General features: G+C 37.6%; 1 protein-coding gene across 6 annotated transcripts in view; it reads left to right on the forward strand.

Moving 5' to 3' along the window:
* Positions 1-21,580, forward strand: part of GOLM2 (golgi membrane protein 2) — a gene marked incomplete at both ends in the record, with an annotated part of 84,636 nt that overhangs the window by 37,458 nt on the left and 25,598 nt on the right. For 2 of the 6 annotated variants that reach the window (XM_084239646.1, XM_084239649.1), the window contains 4 exons: positions 3,415-3,505; positions 7,708-7,852; positions 8,429-8,509; positions 20,804-20,902. In XM_084239646.1, the coding sequence (XP_084095772.1) occupies positions 3,415-3,505; positions 7,708-7,852; positions 8,429-8,509; positions 20,804-20,902 (416 nt within the window). The remainder of the gene's footprint in view (positions 1-3,414; positions 3,506-7,707; positions 7,853-8,428; positions 8,510-20,803; positions 20,903-21,580) is intronic. The other 4 variants (XM_084239647.1, XM_084239650.1, XM_084239648.1 and 1 more) reach the window with 2 other exon arrangements.

A 21,580-nucleotide genomic window follows, 5' to 3' on the forward strand; every position in this document is an offset into this window, starting at 1 on the left:
TGATTGTTACCTCTATATTTGTTGTTCTGTTGCTGTTATAATAACTCCTTTAGTACTTCTTTCATGTCTGACTTGTTATTGATCAATTCTCTTTTTAAAAAAGATTTATTTATTTTTGCTTACAAGAACTGGGGTGTGAGCCAGAGGTGGGCGGGGGTAGGGATAGCGGGGGCAGTGAAAGGATTCACCAGAGACAGAGTGGGGAGTGGAACAGGCAAATCTGCTGAAATACACTGCCGAGGGAAGCAGTGGGTGGGACGGGACAGGTCTGCTGCGCCATGTGGGTTTGTTCCCTGGCTGATGGGGATCAAACTCATGCTGTAGTGGCTGGTGTAGCTTGATAGCACCATCTTTAACCCCTGCGTCACCAGAGAGGCCCCTATTGATCAATTCTTTTAGTTTTTGTTTATCAGTGAAGCAAAAACTTGAATATCTTGAGTGTTAATCTTACAGGATAAAGAATTCTGGACTGGAAATCTTTTTTTTTTTTTTTAAGATATATTTATTTATGCATACAAGAACTGAGGTATAGGCCAGAGGTGTGAGGGAGTGAGAGGATTCACCAGAGACAGAGTGGGGAATAGAACAGGCAGATTGACGGAAATACACTGCTGAGGTGAGCAGTGGGTGAGTCAGGAGAGGTCTCCTGTGCTGTGTGGATAGCTCCCTGGCCGGGGATCAAACTTATGCTGCAGTGGCTGCTGATAGCTTCAGAGGTTGCATCTTAATCCCTTGTGTCACCAGGAAGGCCCTGGACTGGAAATCTTTTTCTCAGAGTAATTTAACTGTCTCATGCCATTCGCTTCTTGCTTGTATATTTTCTACTGATAAATTCCATGAACATTTTAATTGCTGTTCTTTTATAGTTTAGCCCCTTTTTTCCTCCATATTTTTAGTATTCTGTCCTTGTTAGTGGTTTTCAAGAGTTTTATTATAGTATGTCTTATGGTGTATCTGTCTGGTATTAGTTCGGAACTCTGTGGCCTCTTGTATCAGGGTGTCTGGTTAATTTCCTAAGTAGCAGTGGTTCTCAGTGATTATTTCATAAATAAAATTTCTATGCCTTTTTCTTTCCTTTTTCCTTCTGGGACCACCCTCCCATCTCCCCTACAATGATACCAATAATAATACACACAACACAGGTGGTGTTTCTTTTTATGTGTCTCAAAGGGTCTTTACAATATTTTCTTTTTTTTTTTTATTCTTTTTTTCTCTTTGTTGTTCTAGTCGTGTGTTCTCTGACACTGTGCTTTCAAATTCACTAATTCTATCTGTTGTATTTGTGTGCTATTAAGACCCTCTACTATATTTTTAAATTCAATCATAGTATTTTTTTAGGTCCATTAATTCTAGTAGTAACAGTCTCATATTTTTTTGGTCTTTATTTTCCTTTTTAACATCATCCATTTTTATTTTTAGTTCAGTAAGCATTGTTAGAAACTCTTTGAATTCCTCTTCAGGCATACGCTGCAGTTCTGAAGAGACTTCTCCTGGGGTGTTTTGCTCCAGCATTTGTGATACCTTTTTCTGTCTCTTCCTTGTTAGTTTTTATAGGTTATAGTAGGGATAAATTTATTTACCTTTGCATCTATTCAGGTGTCCAGAGAACTGGTACTGGCAAGGGGTAACAGGTAGGAGGAACCGAGATAGCAGGACAGTGAAGAGTCACCTCCAGTGATTATCAGAGATTCAAGTTTCCTACTTTACTCCGGGTATCAAAGTTGTATAGTAGGGATCCTCATTTTTCTCCTCCTCTAGACCAACTCCTCAACCTAAATATTTTCATATAGTCTTTTTTTTTTTTAAGATTTATTTATTATTTATATAAGCACTGGGTACAGTCAGAAGCGCAGGAGGGTGATAGAATTCACCAGAGCCAAAGCGGAGAGCAGAACAGGCAGATTGATGAAGTACACTGCTGAGGGGAGCAGCGGACCGCAGGAGAGGTCTGCGCGCCATGTGGGACCCTCGCCCAGCGGCTGGGGATCGAACCGGCTCTGCAGAGGCTGCGGGCAGCTTCACAACCCAACACTCAACCGCTGCACCACTGGGGAGGCCCTTGTCTTATAACAGCTTTATCCTCTGTGCTATGTTTGAGCACCAGATATTAGCAATAGACATGGATTGTAGTTGAGACAAAGTTGGGCTATGTTCTATTTGTTTTTCCAGTGCAGAGCCTTACTCTAGTGTACTTGCATCTATTGTTAAGATTCAGGTGCTTGAATTCTGGCTAGTGAAAGTGTTTAGTTGTCTGGATTTTGACCCCAAGAGTAGGGGAAACGGTTGGAGGTGATCACAGTATCACATCTTCAGGCTATAAGTAACAGCCTCCTTTATGAGGAAATGGGTGATTTGACCTGGCTCTTGCAGCTGGTTGACTATCTAGCTGTTCTATAACGACAGTCTCAGGTTCAAACTAGGTAGTAATACTCTGTACCTCTGTTCCTATAATTCTCCAATCCTGCACCCTCTGTCCTGGATGCCAGCTCTCTATAACCCCTTATCCAGTGCAGTGCCAGGACAACAAATTCCCTGATGTGGGCCTGTGCCCCGGAGTCCGTAGCTCTAGGATGGCTCAGCATGGCAGCTACCCCTCCCTCTTGTGAACCATACTGTCTCGTATCCCTGCAAACAATTTAATTAAAGTTTTTCCTGGGCCTCCCTAGTGGCGCAAGGGGTTAAGTCTCAGCACTATGGAGCTGTCTGCAGCTACTGCAGCACTAGTTCAATCCCCAGCCCAGGAACTGACCCACATGGTGCAGCAGACCTCTCCTGTCTTGCCCACTGCTCCCCTCAGCAGTATGTTTCAGTGGCCCTGCCTGTTCTGCTCCCCACTCTGTCTCTGGTGAATCCTCGCACCTCCCCCATCCCCCATCCTGGCACCTCTGGACTGCACTCAGCTCTTGTATACATAAATAAAAATAAATCTTAAAAAAAAAGTTTTCCTACCCCTTTTCCCTGTCAGTGACTCCTGCTGTATGCTGTAGTGATCTCTTTATTCCTCAGGGGCTGTTAACTTTGTTCTGCTGCAGTTTAGTTGTGATTTTATGGAAAAGGTAAGCCATGCCTTCCCTCTGCTGCCATCTTGCCAGACTTGAGCAGTTTTCTTTACGAAAAAGTTTTTCTCTTCTGTGAGTGATGTTCACTTTGACAATTGTTTCTTTGTAAATGCAGTTTATAAAAATTATAGAAAAGTAATTGTTTTCATCTTTCTGGGTTCTGTTTTTTTAATTAGCTTTATTAGCATTCTTTACAATCTGTTAAAGGTTCAAATGCTTTAAGAATTTTGTGTCTGCTCTTTCTTCTTCCCTGTCACTCTCCTGTTAATAGAATGCTTTATTTTTATAAATGTATGTCAACTTCTAGACAACTTTTGAGAATAACATAGTCTAAAAGGATATCTTTGTAATTTAGTTTTCAGTGTGGACAACAGATCAAGGAATTAAGAGCACAACATGAAGAAAATATTAAAAAGTTAGCAGACCAGTTTTTGCAGGAGCAGAAGGTAATTAAAAAAATACTTCAATCAAAATATATTCTTGTTATAAATCTTACAATTTAGAAATTAAAATATGTACTTATTGTCATTACAATTGTATTTTAAGTATTCTAAGGCTGCCTAATTCTAAAAATGACTTGAAGTGGCCTTATTGCTGAATAAGTTAGACTTTTGCAAAAATATAATCTCAGCGTTTAAAGTTAATTTTGAGCTAAATATCTCTTATCTGACTATTAAAAATAAATTCACTGTTAATATACTTCCTAGATTGTAAAGGGGATAACATTTTATTAAAAAAAAATCAATTACTTCCTATTTTATGCTTTTGAGAAACAGGAAAAAATTGAGAATCTTTCCCCCTAATTATCAGTATTTGTTACTTTGAATTTCTTTTGTAAAATGCATAAATGAGACAGTAGCCCCTAGCTATTTCTTTTCTTTTTTAAAGATTTATTTATTTATACAAGAACTGGGGTACAGGCCAGATGCGCAAGGGGTGAGAGGATTCACCAGAGACAGAGTGGGGAAAAGAACAGGCAGACTGATGAAACACACTGCTGAGGGGAGCAGCAGGCGAGGTCCGTGGCACCATGTGGGATTCTCCTTGGCCACCCATGATCAAACCCGCCCTGCAGAGGCTGCAGACAGCTTCACAGTCCTCAACCACCTGTGCCACCAGGGAGGCCCACCCCTAGCTATTTCTTATTCATATTTTGGGGGATAACAAATACTTTTATTAATTTATCCAGTTTCTGTTGATACATATGTATGTTGTAGAAATGGAGGAAATTGTCTGAAGATAAGTCATTAGAACATGTTTCAATTTTTTACATCCTGAAATCTTATTTGATTAACCATGGTTTTTATAAAGTATTGTGATTTAGAGTAAAGATAAGTTGAATAGCAAAAACTATTTTGATCTTTGGCAGACCTCACCTGGAGAACTAAAAGTTAAGGAAACCTTATTTTCATTCTTGACTATTTCACTACTTTACAACAGGATATTAAATGCATCATTTCTTTTTCCTATTTCATTTTTTGAATCAACAAATTAGAACAACTACTATCTCACTGCAGTTTACCTTGAAAAGAGATGTGAGGATGGATTACTAAGCCGTGAAAGGCCTGAGTGAGATACCATAGTGAAGGAGAGGCACTGACGGCAGCCAGAAGTATTATTTTGACATTGAACAGTTTGAGGAACATGGTAGAATGCAGAAGAGATAGGGGTGGGAAGAGAGGTTGCTGTTGCAATTGTATTATTACAAGCCCAGCATATAAATAATAGGATTAATTTGCTATCTTCTTGCCTCCCAAGGACAACAAAATAGTCTAAAAGAATGACTATGACTTTGTAATTTAGTTTTCAGTGTGGGCAACAGATCAAGGAATTAAGACTAGTGTAGTTCTTTCTTTCTGCTCTTCTGTCTATATTAGGAATTATTTATATTTTTAATTATTGTTCTCTCCAATTTTTCTTTCCCCATTATCTTACTCTAAATGGAACAAATATCAGAGATGCTTAGAGAACTCCTTTCTAGGGTAACATACCAGGCTTTATGCTCTGACTACTGTATCTTTTGTTTTTGTTTTTGTTTTTGTTTTGAGTAGATGACCCAAACAAGTTTATCTTTATATATTTCTCGTGTATTATTGCAGTAGCACTGGTTTACAAAGATGACTATAATCTTCAGATCTAATCTTCAACTAAAACAAGTTGGGTCTGTGAAATTTGAGTTGTTTTTTTAATAGGAAAAAAACCTCAGTGTTAGCTGTATGAAAGAAACATAGGTTATATTTAGGGATTTCATTTTTTAACTGAGCACATCTTAGAAATTCCTCTGGAGAAGGAGTCAGCAAACTAGATCCAATTCCTGCCTATTTTTGTACTGTGTATGAGTAAAGAATCATTATTATATTTAAAAATGGTGAAAATCAAAAGAATGTTTTATGATATAAGAAAATTGTAAGAAATTCGCATTTTAGTGTCTATAAATTGAATTAGAACAGAGCCATACTCATTTGTTTACTACTTTTATGCTACAAAGGAAGAGAAATTATTACAGACCAAATGAGACTAAGTAGATCTGAGGACTTAAATGCAGTATAGTATGCTGAATTGGATCCTGGAACAGAAAAAGAACTTAATGGATAGACTGGTTAACTCTAAATAAAACCTGGAGTTTAGTTAATAATATGCTAATGTTGATCTTATAAATGTACTATGCTGTGTAATTTGTTAACATTAAGGGAAACTGCATTAGGATAATTACTTTTCTGTAAATCTAAAATTATTTCAGAAAAAATGTATTATTTCAGTTTATTTAAAAACAACTAGATGGCCCCCTTAGCAAATCACCAATGTGTCATAGAAAGTTATTTTATCAAGAATATTTAATGTCCATTCACATAAAGGTACTGTTAGTAGTAATGCATGAAAGGGATGACATCTTTATTAACTATTTTAAATGAAGTATTACTTTTGAACAGTAGTCTGTTGACTTTTAATTTTTGTCTTATCCACATCTACAAGACAGTGGAACACTATAGAAAATAGTCTTATGATACAGTATTAAGAGAAAAATGTAGAGATGCTGGAAGGCTCTTCAGGTTGTATACCTCATGAATTTTCTCACCCTTGGTCTTCATAATGACATGTTCAAAAATTTCAGTCATTTCTCTCATTAACAATTAAGCCCTCAGAATTAGCTATGGTATGCCAACTTCCCAGAAAATGTGGGTATGAGAAAGACTGGATTGAGTTCTTTCTCTATAATTCTGTAGCTTTGTGACCTTGCTCAAGCTACGTAAGCCTTCTTCTTTATGCCTCAGTTTTATTTGATTTCCCTAAAACTATTCATTTATCTCTACAGAGGATAGATTTGAAAGTAATTTGTAAAATGTGATGCACATTGCAGATGTTTTGTTTTTTATTTGCCAGGTACACTTGAATATACACCTGATTGCTAAAGTACTCTTCTTCATTGTGACAAATCCTAAGATTTGGCTTGTTTTCTAGATTTCGTACTGATTTCTAGTTCTTTTGCATTTAATAACATTACTAATAATTATATTGCATAGTGCTTTAGAGTTCACAAAGCATTTATGTATGTATAAAATATTAAGTAGAAGGACCTATGTGGTAACCGGAATGTGTACTTGACTCCTTACCTGTCACACTTTTCCATGAGGTGATGCAACCAAGAGAAACAACTGTCCCATCAATAGAATTGAATCAGACCTAATTGTATACCTGAAGATTTAAGTTTCCAAGGAGATGACATGGTTTGCAGCAGGTTGACTCACATGTGTATTGTTTTGCCATTCCTGTCTATGCATAGGTTGCCAGTGCGCCTGGAGGAAGTTTGCTTGTTTTCTACCTTTACTTTTTCTTCTTAAATGAGAGATAATAGTAGCTATCTATCACACTTAAGGAGGCACCATGTTCCTCCTGCTTTCTCCTATCCTGATTGATTGTAAGATGTACCTATAGAGAACCCTCCCTGCCCATCGGGCCCAAGAGTCATACTCCACAGCAACAGTGCTCAGTGAGACTGTCTTCTTGCAGAATTGTTACAGCAGTTTCCCAGAGAAAACAGGTGGCACCCAGAGAGATGGAGAGAAAGATTTAATTGTCACACTGGTGAGCTCATTGGGATCACTCCCAAAAGTCTGAGCCCCAAAGAGCAGAAATGGCAGGGTTTTATACAGGTTGTATGAGGAAACTTGTCATCCCATCCATCATAGCATAGTCATTCTCTATTGTTTGGGAAGGGGATCAAGGTAGCTGTGGCTACTACTGTGGATAAGCAGTATACCCAGCAACTTCTCCACTCCAGCAAGCAGCAGAATCTAAGCAGCAGACTCCCCCAAGCAGCAGACTTAGCAACTTCCTGCTTCAGAATTACTCCCTCAAGTATAACCAAAGAGAATTACCTCTGCTTAACATTTTAGGTCAATATTTATTTGGTGAGAGGCTTTTAAAAGTGCATAAAAGTACAAAAGTGATTTCACTTTGTATCAGGTATAATAACTGAACAGAAAGTAATATCATATCCCACATCTGCAAGTATTTGAAATTTGGACCTATGGTTTATGTTTCCAAAACATGAAGTGTTTCATAATATTTAATTAATTAATAGTTGTATCAATAGTTTAATGTTTTGAACTGAAAAATATCTACTTTACAAATCTTTATCTAACAGCAGCAAGAGGTCAACAAGGTTCAATCAAAAGGTGAAAATGAATTGGATATGAACAATCATGTAATACCAAAAAATATACCAAAAGTAGCTGAGAACGCTGCAGAGAAGAATGAAGAACCCTCAAGCAATCATGTTCCACATGGAAAAGGTATTACTCCTGTTTTGTTTTGTGTTAATAGGACACTGACTTTGTTATCTCATTTTCAAGTGAACATTTTCTTTTAAAGATTTATTTTTATTTATTGCTACATGCAAAACTGAAGTGTAGACCAGAGGTGTAGGGGTGAAAGTATTCACCAAAGACAGAGTGGGGAGCAGAACAGGCAGATCTACTGAGATACACTGCTGAGGGGAGCAGCGGGAGAGACAGGAGAGGTCTGCTGCTACTATATGCCAGCTGCCTGACCGGGGATCGAACTCATGCCACAGTGGCTGGAGATAACTTGATAGTGCTGAGACTTTAACCCCTGTGCCACTAGGGAGGCCCTTTCAAGTGAACATTTTCAATCATAAAGAATATTGTTTTATTTTGGTTCCATTATGATTTAGTGTCTGGTATTGCAAAGTTGGGTCCTTTGATAAAGGAGAAAACAGAATTAAGTTCTCTTTGAGTTGCAACTATGTTCAAAGCAAGATCAAGTCAGAGTAACCTCTTAGGCTGATTTTTACGTTCCTTCAAACCATATAAGGAGAAATATAGAATTAACGTTTGTTGTGTGTGCAGAACAAATCAAAAGAGGTGGTGATGCAGGAATGCCTGGAATAGAAGAGAATGAGTTGGCAAAAGCTGACGACCTTCCCACTGGTAAGTAAAGAATAGTGAAGAATTTAACTAAAGCAGTCATCTTATTTTTCATGTGACCCTGTTCTCCTTTTGAGTAATGCTTTAAAAAAGTCACAGCTCTCTGGATGATTGATATTTCTAATTAAGTACCCATTAGTTATCAGAATATAATTGTTCTATAGCCTGTTGCTTGGATATAATTTTTTGAAAACTTGTGCTAAAGTGAGGAAAATGGTACCTCTGCCTTTTATGGAGATGTCCATGTAACAGTCCCAAGAAGAGTTGTTGATTTTTCAACCTGGTCAGCCTTTTATGTGTTAGGACAGAGTGGCAACTTCTAAGTTCCTTACATGTGGAATGGGAAAGCAGAGGTAACTACTATACTAAGATCCGTGTGTATCGATTCCCATACATGTTTTTAGACTTTTACTGCATTTGTAAGCATATATAAAATTTTAAAGTATTGTTTAGTCTACTGCTTAAACTTTAAATAAGTGGTGTTTTATTGTGTTATATTATTCTGCAACTTACCTCTTCCCTTGGTATTATGCTTTTGAGAGTCATCCATGTTACATCTGTTTCCTTTTAACAGTTATAATTGTATAGACAGGTATATTTTTTTCACATAGAATATATACAACTAGGTTACTTCGGGTCTTTTTTTATTTCAAACAATACTATAGTGAACATTCTTTTGTGACTTCTTGCACACATGAGATTCTCCAGATACTTCTAATATTGAATTAGTACATGGAGATAAAAAGGTAAGGTTCCTGCTGGCTAGAGGACAGGTCCAGGTATCTAGTTATCACTAAATCTACCTACCTATTCACTGAGGTCTGAGGACATCAATAACTCAGCACACTGGTAACCCTTAAACAATTCCCTGCACACTGGTTATAAAGCCGTGTACAAGGATATGAACTGAAACGTAGATTGTTGCATCATAGATTATCTTCAGCTTCACTATACAGTTTATACTTCTAGTAATATATGAAGGTTTCTGTTGATCCACATCCTCACTAACATTTGGGTTTGTTATACTTTTAATTTTTTGCCGATTTGATGTTTATGAAATGGTATCTCATTTTAACTTAAATTTGCCTTGGTGCTAGTATCATTAAGCATCTCTTCATAATATGAGCTGTTTTGATTGCCTTTATGAATTGCCTGGTAATCATTTTTGCCCATTTTTCTATTAGATAAATGTATTTTTCTTTTAAGAGCCCTTTACTAGTATGTAATGAAAATTTTTTTTTAATGTCATGTGAAACAACGAAGAGGAAAATCTTATTTCTTACTTGGAAACATTTTTCTGGTTTTAAGATCCAATCAAATCTCAGTAAAGATTGCCTCTAATGATTTACTTTGGAGAAAACCTAATACAGACATAAAAATTTATATGCACCTGAGCAATTAGACGTTATTTTTAAATTAATACCATAGAAGAGAAGTCTACGTCTTTGTTTTTTTTTTAATAGTAGGTTGATATTTTCTACTTATAAGATAATTTTCTATAACAGAGGCTTTTGACCTTGGCTGTATATTTGAATCTCTGGTGGGGCAGGGGGAGGGACCTGATGCTAGAGGCCAGAGATTTTGATATATTTATTCTGATGTGTGGTTTGGGCACTGGCTTTTGAAATGCTTTCTAGGTAATTGTACTATGAGGACAAGGTAGGAAACCATAGCTCTAGGAGGATTCTCTATATTTGCACTAATACAGTAGCCACTGGTCACATGTAGCTACTTAATTAAACTTAAATAAAACTAAAAATTCAGTTGCTCAGTCAAACTAGCCATACTTCAAGTTCTAGCAGTCACCGGACTAGTGGTTACTGTCTTGGACAGCACAGATATAAAACATGTCACTACAGTTCTGTTGGGTAGCACTGTTCTAGATTGAAAATGGTGATAATGGTTGACTCTAGGGAAACAACTGAGAACAAAGCTTTGAGTTTTGCTTTCAAAATTTCATAAGGTAATTTCATAACCTATTTAAAAATAGTTTTTAAAGGTAAAATAGAGAGAAATACAGTGATATTTGAGAGAAAAAAGATAATGTTTTAAAGAAGCAGTGTTTTTTTAAAAAATGTTTATATTCTTTCTCTCAGGATTAAAAGTTACAGGAAAAAATACCTAAATTTATAAAAACATTTTAAAATATTTTAACAAATTTAATCAGTGTAGATTTAATTAAATACATTTTTTTCTGTTAGCATCTTGTGAACCAGGAATTGGCAAACTACAGCTTGGTTGCTTATCTTAATAAGTAATTTTTTTTAAAAGATTTATTTATTTATTTATACAAGCACTGGGTACAGTCAGAAGCGCAGGAGGGTGAGAGAATTCACCAGAGCCAGAGCCGGGAACAGAACAGGCAGACCGACAAAATACACTGCTGAGGGGAGCAGCGGGCAGCAGGAGAGGTCTGCATGCCATGTGGGACCCTTGCCTGGCGGCCAGGGATCGAACTGGCGCTGCAGAGGCTGTGGGCAGCTTCACAATCCAGTGCTCAACCGCTGCGCCACTAGGGAGGCCCCTTATTAAGTAATTTTATTGAAACATTACCATGTTCATTTGTTGATGTGTTATCTGGACTTTTAAGAAAAAAGTTCTCAAAGGTCTCTGTTCTAAAAGAATCAAATTATATAAAATTGGACATTATTTTTCAGAAAAATAATTTGTACAAGTATAATGTCAAATTTTAAGTATTCCTGAAAATTCCTGCCAAAGATACATCACTACTTCTAATGACACATTGGATTTATAACTGAAAGACATTTTTTTAATTTCATATTTTGTGGGGCCACAATTTATACCAGTCACAATTAGGGAAAAAGGAATCAAAATAGGATCTTAAAACCAGCAAATACCATCCAAGGAGAATAATGTAGTTAGGACTCAGGTAGAATAGTTTGAGTTGAGTTTAACTGGTGCTATTTCTTGACTTTTTAAAAACTGTCTTTCATAAGTACTATGCTTTAGTGGTTATTCTGGGAATTACAATGTGCATCTGTAACTTAACATGGTTTTCATAGAAATAATATTGCACCAACTCATGTAAAATGTTAGAACCTTACAAAGATAAAATTCCATTTATTGGGCCTCCCTGGTGGCACAGGTGATTGAGCGCAGCACTGTGAAGCTGTCCACAGCCTCTGCAGTGCCAATTCGATCCCCGCTGGCCTCAGAGATACACACGTGGTGGGGCAGACTGCTTCTGTCTCGCCCTCTGCTCCCCTCAGCAGTGTATTTCAGTCATTCTGCTTGTTCTGTTCCCCACTCTGTCTCTGGTGAATTCTCTCACCCTCCCGCACATTTTACCTGTATCCTGGTTCTTGTATAAATAAATAAATCGTTTTAAAAAATCCATTTATTTCACTTCATCCTTTGCTCTATTCTGTCATATATTTTACATCTGATGCTCTTCATTTCATCCTGTGGATTCCAGTTTATCTTGATAATCATTTTCTCTTAAGTCTAAACAACTGTATGTTTCTTGAACAAGACGTTTTAGCAACAAAATTTTTCATCTTTTGTTTATCCAAAAACATCTTTATTTCATACTCATTTTTGAGTAGGATACTTTAGTGGATCTCGAAATTTCAGTTGATGATTTTTCTCTATAAGCACTTTTAAAAATGCAATTCTGGGGCCTCCCTCATGGTGCAAGGGGTTAAGCGCTGCACTTTGAAGCAATCCGCAGCCTCTGTAGCACGAGTTCGATCCCCAGCTGGCCAGAGAGAAACCCACATGTTGAGGCAGACCTCTCCAGTCTTACCTGCTGCTCTCCTCAGCAGTTGTATTTCAGTCAGTCTGCCTGTTCTGTTCCCTTCTCTGTTTCTGGTGAATCCTCTCACTCCCCGCATCTCTGGCCTATACTACAGCTCTTGTGTGCATATATAAATAAATATTTTTTAAAAATGCAATTCCACTGTCTTCTAGCCGCCATTGATTCTGACAAGTCAGCCATTATTCTTTTTGTTGTGCCTTTTTTTTTTTTTTTTTTTTTTGTGGGACCCTTGCCGGTGGCTGGGTATTGAACTGGCGCTGCAGAGGCTGCAGGCAGCCTCGCAACCCAGCGCTCAACCGCTGCGCCACCAGGGGAGGCCCTTGTTGTGCTCTTTTTTAGTGTGTATTGTTAAACTATTTTTCTGCTTAACTTTAATTTGACTCATGTATGCCTTGGTTTTATTTTTGTATTTATACTAGCCATAATTTGGGAGTCTCTAAAGTTCTTCAATCTGTGAATTGATTTTTTTTAATCAAATCTGAGGAATTTTCAACTTTTATTAAAATTCAGATTTTATTAAAATTTTTTCTGTTCAAGGCTCTCTTTTTTTCTCCTTGGGACTCAAGTTACTTAGGTGTTTTGGGACTGCTTAATGTCCCAAACGTCACTGAAGTTCTGTTCAGTTTTTTGCAGTTTTTTCCTATTTCAATTGATTAATGTATTTGATCTGTCTTCAAATTCCTTTGCCCCCTTTTCTGCTCCATTTAATCCACCCTTAAGAGGCCATCAGTGTATTTTTTTAGATATTGTTTTTTCAGTTTTTGAATTGTCATTTGCTTCTTTTTTTAGTCTCCATTTCTCTCTTAGATATCTCCGTATTTTCTTTCAGTCTTTGTACAAATATGTAATAGTTGTTTGCAAGTTCCTGTCTGCTAATTTCAACAAGTGGTTCATATTTGAATCTGTTTCCATTGATTGCTTTTTATTTGATTATGAGTCATATTTCCTTGCTTCTTTGTATGGTAATTTTATCATGTAATATATCAATGACATTAAGAGAATGTGGATTTTATTGTCTACTTTAAAGGGTGTTGAGTTTTATGGTAGCACACAGGAAAATTACTGGCAGATACTCTTGATTGTGTCAGACTTGGTTTTATGTTTTACTAGACTTGACTCTTGATTTTTCTTATAAGTCTGAAGTTATTTATAGCCCTTAACTCTAGGTTGCAATAGCGACTTTTAAAGTAAGACTTGTGGCATTTCATCTGAAAGCCCAAGATGCTCAGTGAAGATTCTTAGTTCTCTGGGCCAGTGTCTGGACCAGAGATCCATTGAAGTGCTATTTGACATCTGTTATTTCTATTTAGTTTTGAGCCCTGTGGGAGGTATTCTCTGATAAATCCCATCTAGTAGTAACCTGCGTTTACACAGCCCAGGTCTCAGCCAAAGACCCAAGGGGACTTTACGTGTGCAGATTTCTATTTCCCTCCCCTCCCTCCACTCCATTTCACCCCAAACAACTTTTTTCTCTGTAGTGTTCTGTCCTATGAATTACAGCCTCCTTGGCCACCCAAACCCTGATGATCTCTGCATCATTGGCTCACTGAGATAACCCATCTCATGTTTATCTCCTATTTCAAGAACTGTAGTCTTATGCTGCATGTTTTGTTAATGCTTGAAAATAGTTACCTTGGGGCCTCCCTTGGTGGCGCAGGCAGTTGAACGCAGCGCTGTGAAGCTGTCTACATCCTCTGCAGCACAGGTTCAATCCCAGCTGGCCGGCGAGATACCCACATGTCACAGCAGACCTTTCCTGTCTCGCCCACTGCTCCCCTCAGCAATGTATTTCAGTCAGTCTACCTTTTCTGTTACCCGCTCTGTCTCTGGTGAGTCTTCTCACCCTCCTGCACATCTGGCCTGTACCCCAGTTCTTGTATGTATGCATGAATAGATAAATCTTTAAAAAAAATTTATCTTATCTATTTGAGCCATAAAGCAATTAAAAATTGCTTAGCGTTTGGAGGTTAAACCCAATACTGATTACTCTGTCATGACTAGTAGTGGAAGTTCCATGTTGTTATTTTTAAATAATATAAATGCATCTCCAAGTTTGAGGGAACTTCCATTAGTAGACCAGGTCTTTGGGGCCATATGAGAACATTGTTTTAATATTCTCTATAGACATGTACCTGTGTTTCTTGAAGGACTGTGATGGTCCCACTGACCAGTATTTGAACAATGTTAAGATTATTTTGTCTGATCATGTATGCAGAGCAAAGTAATGCAAAACTGTTACATCATTATTTTATGTTTAATGCTCATGCTTTAGAATGATTACTATTTGTATGGCAATTGCTGGTCAGAGTTTCATGGAATTAGTTCAATTACTATAAGTAAACTTCAATCTTCACTCCTAAATGAGAGTGATCAGGAGACTCAATAAATTAGTTAGGGCTGGAAGTTTTACATTTAAAATGTTTGTTTTCTCAATGTGAATCTTGGATCCTTTTTTCATTCTAAGAATAAATACTTAATTTTATTTTAATTTTTTTTAAGATTTATTTATTTATTTATACAAGCACTGGGTACAGTCAGAAGCACGGGAGGGTGAGAGAATTCACCAGAGCCAGAGCGGGGAGCAGAGCAGGCAGAAGGACTGAAGTACACTGCTGAGGGGGGCAGCGGGCGGCAGGAGAGGTCTGCGCGCCATGTAGGACCCTCCTCCGGTGGCCAGGGAGCAGCCGGGGATCGAACCGGCGCTGCAGAGGCTGTGGGCAGCTTCGCAACCCAGCGCTCAACCACTGCGCCACCAGGGAGGCCCCATAAATACTTAATTTTGACAACTCTAAATACTTCATTATATATTGAACACCTACTATTTGCTAGGTTTGTATCATACTCCATGAGCAATTATTCTCACGTAGTCCTCACATTGATCATGCAGGGTAAATGGCATTATTCCTGTTTTTTAGAAGACTGAGGAATACAGAAAGTAGGCACTAACCCCAAATTATAAAGTATTAAGTCATGGTTTGAACCCTAGTTCTGTCTAACTCTAAAGCCTATGCTTTTTTGTTTGTTTGTTTGTTTTTTTCAAGATTTATTTTTTATTTATACAAGAACGGGGATACAGGCCAGATTCACGGGAGGGTGAGAGGATCAACCAGAGACAGAGCGGGTACCAGAACAGGCAGACTGACTGAAATACAGTGCTGAGGGGAGCAGCAGGCAAGACAGGAGAGGTCTGCCATGCCATGTGGGATCCTCGCTGGCTGGCAGGGATCGAACCCATGCTGCAGAGGTGGCGGACAGCTTCACAGTGCTGCGCTCAACCGCCTGGGTCACCAGGGGAGGCCCTAAAGCCTATGCTTTTTATTGTATATATTATTTTCTTGATTGCGCAGTAGAACCACCTTTGGAGCTTTTAATACATATAGATACTCAATACCACTCCCATTTTAAGTATATTTGGGCTGTTTTCTGTAATACTAAAGTGCAGCCAGAGCTGAAGACCATTAATTAGGCCCATATTCCAAAACTGGAAATATAGGCATTTTTTAAATTGTAGCCCTGTCACTGGAATAAGAAAATGAGAGTAAAAGACAATTCTATTTTGACTCTCAGGTAAAGACTACAACTGAGGGCTAAGTGAGAAGTGGAGGAAGATTAGCCCAAACCGTTTACTTTTTGTAAGCCAGTTTCTCCAGAAATGACTACTTGAAATTTTTCACTCTAATGAGAGGTAAGACTCATCTCTACTGTCATGAGTTTCAGTTTCTCATGTGTGGAGATGATTCTATCTCAGATAAATGTAAGTGTGACTTGAAATTACTGCCTGGCTTATCCTGAGTACTTAGAAAATAGGAGCTACTGTTATTATAATTAGTACTGTTATTTCTTCCTTTACAATTATGAAATGTAGTTCCTACTCTCAGTCCCCCAACACTATAACCACTTATTTATTTCTTATTCCTAAGAATTTTACTGTTGTGTCTCTAATGTGATTTCTTCTTTTCCTCTCTGACTTCATTTCTCTTTCCCCTCACTCCTTTCTTTTGTGGTTCTTCAAATATACTATGACAAGCTCCTATCTGATTGTTTTTATTTATAATTGTTTATAATCTGCCTAAATGTTCTTCTTCATACCTCTGCTCAAATGACTCTTCCCCAAAAATGCCTTCGTTTCTAAAATAGAATCTCCCACCACTCTGTCATAAACCTCTCTATTTTACTTTCTACATAACACTTTTCACTCTGACATTTATGTTCTATTCATACTTTTTTATTAACTTGTTTTTATCTACCCAACAAGAATGCTATCTTCTCAGGGTGATAACTTGGTTTGGGTTTATTTTTCCCCCCACTGCTGAATCTCCATATTTTGACACAATACTTAGTATATAGTAGACACTTAATATTGTAGAATGAATTTCCATACCAGTAGTTCTTTGTAAGAAATAGAAAACCCAGGGCCTCCCCGGTGGCGCAGTGGTTGAGCGCTGGGTTGCGAAGCTGCCCACAGCCTCTGCAGCGCCAGTTCGATCCCCGGCTGCTCCCCGGCCACCAGCGAGGGTCTCACATGGCGTGCAGACCTCTCCTGCCGCCCGCTGCTCCCCTCAGCAGTGTACCTCGGTCCTTCTGCCTGCTCTGCTCCCCGCTCTGGCTCTGGTGAATTCTCTCACCCTCCCGTGCTTCTGACTGTACCCAGTGCTTGTATAAATAAATAAATAAATAAATAAATCTTTAAAAAAAAAAAAAAAAAAGAAATAGAAAACCCAGGACCATAAGTATCAGGATAAAATCTATGTGCTCTGTGCCTTTGGTATCCTGTCTTTTTTCTTTATGGTAAATAGATTTTATCATTTTATCTTTTTTACTTGTCCTTAATAATGATTATTAATGATATATCTGATAACAGCATGTTAATCTCTTTTGACATACATATTTTCTCCTTACTCCCAGTGATCTTCAGTGGAGAGGACCGGAGTGAAATACATAGTTAGAACTGCTTGAATATCATAGATTATTGTTATATTTCTTTGGACTTTTCTATTTTTTAAGACTTCTTAGAAACATGTATTATTAATGTCACACTTGTAAGGGGACCTTAATACTCTTATTTCTATTGTATCAGTTCTAAGTTCCTCTGGTTGTTTTATAAAACCTTTTTTATTTTTTATTTTTATTTTTTTTAAATAATAAATTTTATTTTTATATTCCCCATACAATTGCAACCCCCCCATTCTGACCCCAATCCCTCCGCTCCCGCCCCCTACCCCTCAAAAAGTGTCTCTGGTTCATAGATTTTTGTTGATTTTGATTTTCACTTTCTTATAGTTATTCATTTTCCTGGTCCCTTATTTAAGTTTTCTAGATTCCTGCTATGAGTGAGACCATCCGGTATTTTTCTTTTTCTTTCTGGCTTATTTCGCTGAGCATGATCCCTTCCAGCGCCATCCATGTTGCTGCAAATTGCATGTGTTTATCTTTTTTGAATGCTGAGTAATATTCCATGGTATATATGTACCACATCTTCTTGATCCAGTCATCTATTTTTGGGCATTTGGGCTGTTTCCAAAGCTTAGCTATTGTAAATAGTGCTGCTATAAACATAGGGGTGCAGGTGCTCTTTGGAATTGATGTTTCTGTGTCCTTTGGGTAAATACTTAGGAGTGAAATTGCTGGATCATATGGAAGCTCTGTGTTTAGTAGGTCCAGAAATCTCCACACAGCTCTCCATAGTGGTTGGACCAGTTTGCACTCCCACCAACAGTGCAGAAGAGTTCCTTTTTCTCCACACCCTCCCCAACATTTGTTGTTGCTAGTTTTTTTAATATGTGCCATTCTCACTGGTGTAAGATGGTATCTCGTGGTAGTTTTGATTTGCATTTCCCTGATGACAAGTGATGTTGAACATTTTTTCATATGTCTGTTGGCCATTTGCATTTCCTCTTCAGAGAAGTTTCTTTTTAGCTCTTCTGCCCATTTTTTGACTGGATTATTTTCTTTGTTGTTGTTGAGTCTCATCAGCTCTTTGTAGATTTTTGTTATCAGTCCTTTATCATTAGTGTTGTGTGCAAAAATGTTCTCCCAGTTGGTGGGGTTTCTCTTTGTTTTGGTTATCGTCTCTTTTGCTGTGCAGAAGCTCTTTAATTTGATGTAGTCCCAGCTGTTTATCTTTGCCTTCACTATCACTGCTTTGGGTGATGTGTCTGTAAAGATGTCTTTGATGTGAATATCACGTAGTGTTTCGCCTATATTTCCTTCTATGTATTTTATGGTTTCAGGTCTTATGTCTAGTTCTTTAATCCATTTTGAGTTGGTTTTTGTGTATGGTGTGAGGTAGTGGTCAAGCTTCATTCTTTTGCATGTAGCAACCCAGTTTTCCCAGCACCATTTATTGAACAAACTTTCTTTGCTCCAATGCATAGTCTTTGCTCCTTTGTCAAAGATTAGTTGACCATAGATCTGTGGGTTTATTTCTGGATTTTCTATTTGATTCCATTGGTCTGTATGTCTGTTCTTGTTCCAATACCATGCTGTTTTGATGATTATGGCTTATAAAACCTTTTTTAAATCCAGCTTTGTTCTACCTATCTAAATCATAGGGCACTATTATAAAAGTTAATGACATGAATGATCAATTCTTGTTTAGTAATAGAGGTGCCTTTCCTTGTCTTTCTGGCTTGTATAGTGCTAAAACCAGATAGGGTCTAACAGAAATCAACAGATTTGTAGATTGTAACTGACTCCTCTTTCCAAATATATCAACCAGATCCCTAGTGTCATCAAAGTGTGTTAGCAAATCAAACCTGGCAAAGTACTGCTCTTTTAAGATGTTAGCTGATTTTTGCTAATTAGCTATTTTTATGTGCACAAGTGGATATTGGGCATCATTAACTGGCAATAGGAACAAGGTAATGGGAACCCAGTGAGATACAGAAAACCTCAACTTTCCATAAATTTGAGTAGGTTGTTCCTTAGAGAAAATTTTTAATTTCTTGTATCCTTAAGTTCAGAATTCCATGTAATAATAAATGAAATATTGTCACTGAAATGAATTTTGAGGTTTATAAAAATAACCCAAGTGTACTAGTTAGGATTGACTAGGCCATGATATATTAACAAACAACCCTCAAATTTTAGTGACTTAAAACAATAAAGTTTTATTTACTATTCATATTAGTCTGATGCCTGCTCACTGCAGTTCTCTCGAGGCAGTGACCCCTTCTGTTATTTGATGACAACATCTTCATATGTAGCTTTCTAAGTTATGGTAAAAAGGGAAGAGAGGCTGTAGGTGATTTGCATAGATTTTTATCTCTAGACTTGGAAGTGGAACTTTCAGTTTCACCTACATCCTCTTGTTCAGAACCCAGTCTTATCAGTGGAAGACTGATTTTCCTGTGCGCTCAAGAAAAATGCAAAGAGGGGCCTCCCTGGTGGCGCAAGGGGTTAAGCATCATACTATGAAGCATCCACAGCCTCTGCAGTACGAGTTCGATCCCTGGCCGGCCAGGGAGCAACCCACATGGTGCAGCAGACCTCTCCTGTCTCGCCTGCTGCTCCCCTCAGGAGTTTCAGTCATTCTGCCTACTCTGTTCCCCACTCTGTCTCTGGTGAATCCTTAACAACCCCCCCCCCCGCACCCGTCCCCCCAGCATCTCTGGCCTGTACTCCAGCTCTTGTATACATAAATAAATCTTTAAAAAAAAAAAAATGAAAAATGCAATGAAATAGGATCACATAGCATTGTCCCTGCCACTAAAATGTGCCACTAGTCATATCTTGTAAGTGGACTTTCTATTTTTTTTTTCTCTTTATCTGTTTCCCTTTTCTCTAGTTTCTTTCTTTGCTCTCTGCAAGCTTCCCAGTTTGTAGTACAGTGGTAGTTAATGAAAAACAATCTCTTTCCTTATTGCATTCTTTTCTTATAGGAGAAGAAAGTGCAACTATAAATGTGTACATTTTTGTTAGTAAAGTCCTTTACATAAAACGTGTCTTCAAAAATAAAATCTCAACATGTTGCATGTCATATTAATCTTTATTTAAAATCTCATCAACTTAGGGCCTCTCTGGTTGCCTGGAGCTAACCCACATATGCACAGCAGACCTCTCCTGCCTCACCCGCTGCTCCCCTCAGTAGTGTATTTCTGTAGTTCTGCCTGTTCTGCTCCCCACTTTGCCACTGGTGAATCTTCTCATACCACCCCCGTACCTCTGGCCTACACCCCAGTTTTGTATGCATAAATAAAATAAAAATAAATCTTTAAAAAAATAATAAAATATAAGCAACTTAAAATAGCATATTCTCATTGCTTCACTTAATCTGTAAATGCCAATTATTTACACTCTATGTAAAAAAGTCCTACTGTTGAAAAATCACTGTATCTAAAGAGAGTCATTTATCCACTCATTCATTGAATTTTCATTGTGTTCTTGTTAGGTGCCAATCAACTAATTTACTGACCATAAATTATTTAGTATATCAACTGTAAAGATTACAAAATTAGAATAGGAATCATAGGATTAGTTCAGTATAATTGGAAATAATATATATCTAATTTTTCTTTTAGCTTTAAGGAAGCCCCCAATTTCTGTCTCTCAATATGAAAGTCATCAAGCAGTCTCTCATCTCGCAACTAGACAACCTCTCTCCTCAAATTTAGTTCCAGGTATGAAGTCTTATTCTTATGAAAAAAGCCAGTTAATTGGACCACTATTGTTATATAGTGACTAAAACATATTATTTAGCAGCATAGTAAAGTAGTATTCATTATTATAAGTAATATTATATATTTACTAATGACTTGAAAAGAGCTCTGGGAGAAATAATGATTTAAAAATATACTTTGGGGGCTCCCTGGTGGCACAAGGGGTTAAGCGTCAGCCCTATAAAGCAATCCCCAGCTACTGAAGCACGAGTTTGATCCCCAGCCAGGGAGGTGACCCACATGGTGCAGCAGACCTTTCCTGTCTTGTCTGATACCCCCCTCAAGAGTGTATTTCAGTCAGTCTGCCTGTTCTGTTCCCCACTCTGTCTCTGGTGAATCCTCTCACCCCCACACCTCTGGCCTGTACCCCAGTTCTTATATGCATAAATAAATAAATCTTTAAAAAAATAAAATAAAAATGCACTTTGTCTAATGAATTATTGAAAGCAGAAGAATTACTTGTTCTGCCACTATGGGCTACATTACCTTTCATCTCTGCCAGTCTGTATTTCTTCAAACTGTATTCAAATTTGTATCTTAGAGGGCTTCTATAAATTTCTATATTTAACCTATATTAAACTCTACCTAGTATTTATAAATGCATCTATTTGTTTTCTGCTAAATACCTATTCTATTTAA

This window comes from Talpa europaea (genome assembly GCF_964194135.1).
Source record: "Talpa europaea genome assembly, chromosome: 8".
In the NCBI taxonomy this organism is placed as follows: Eukaryota; Metazoa; Chordata; class Mammalia; order Eulipotyphla; family Talpidae; genus Talpa; species Talpa europaea.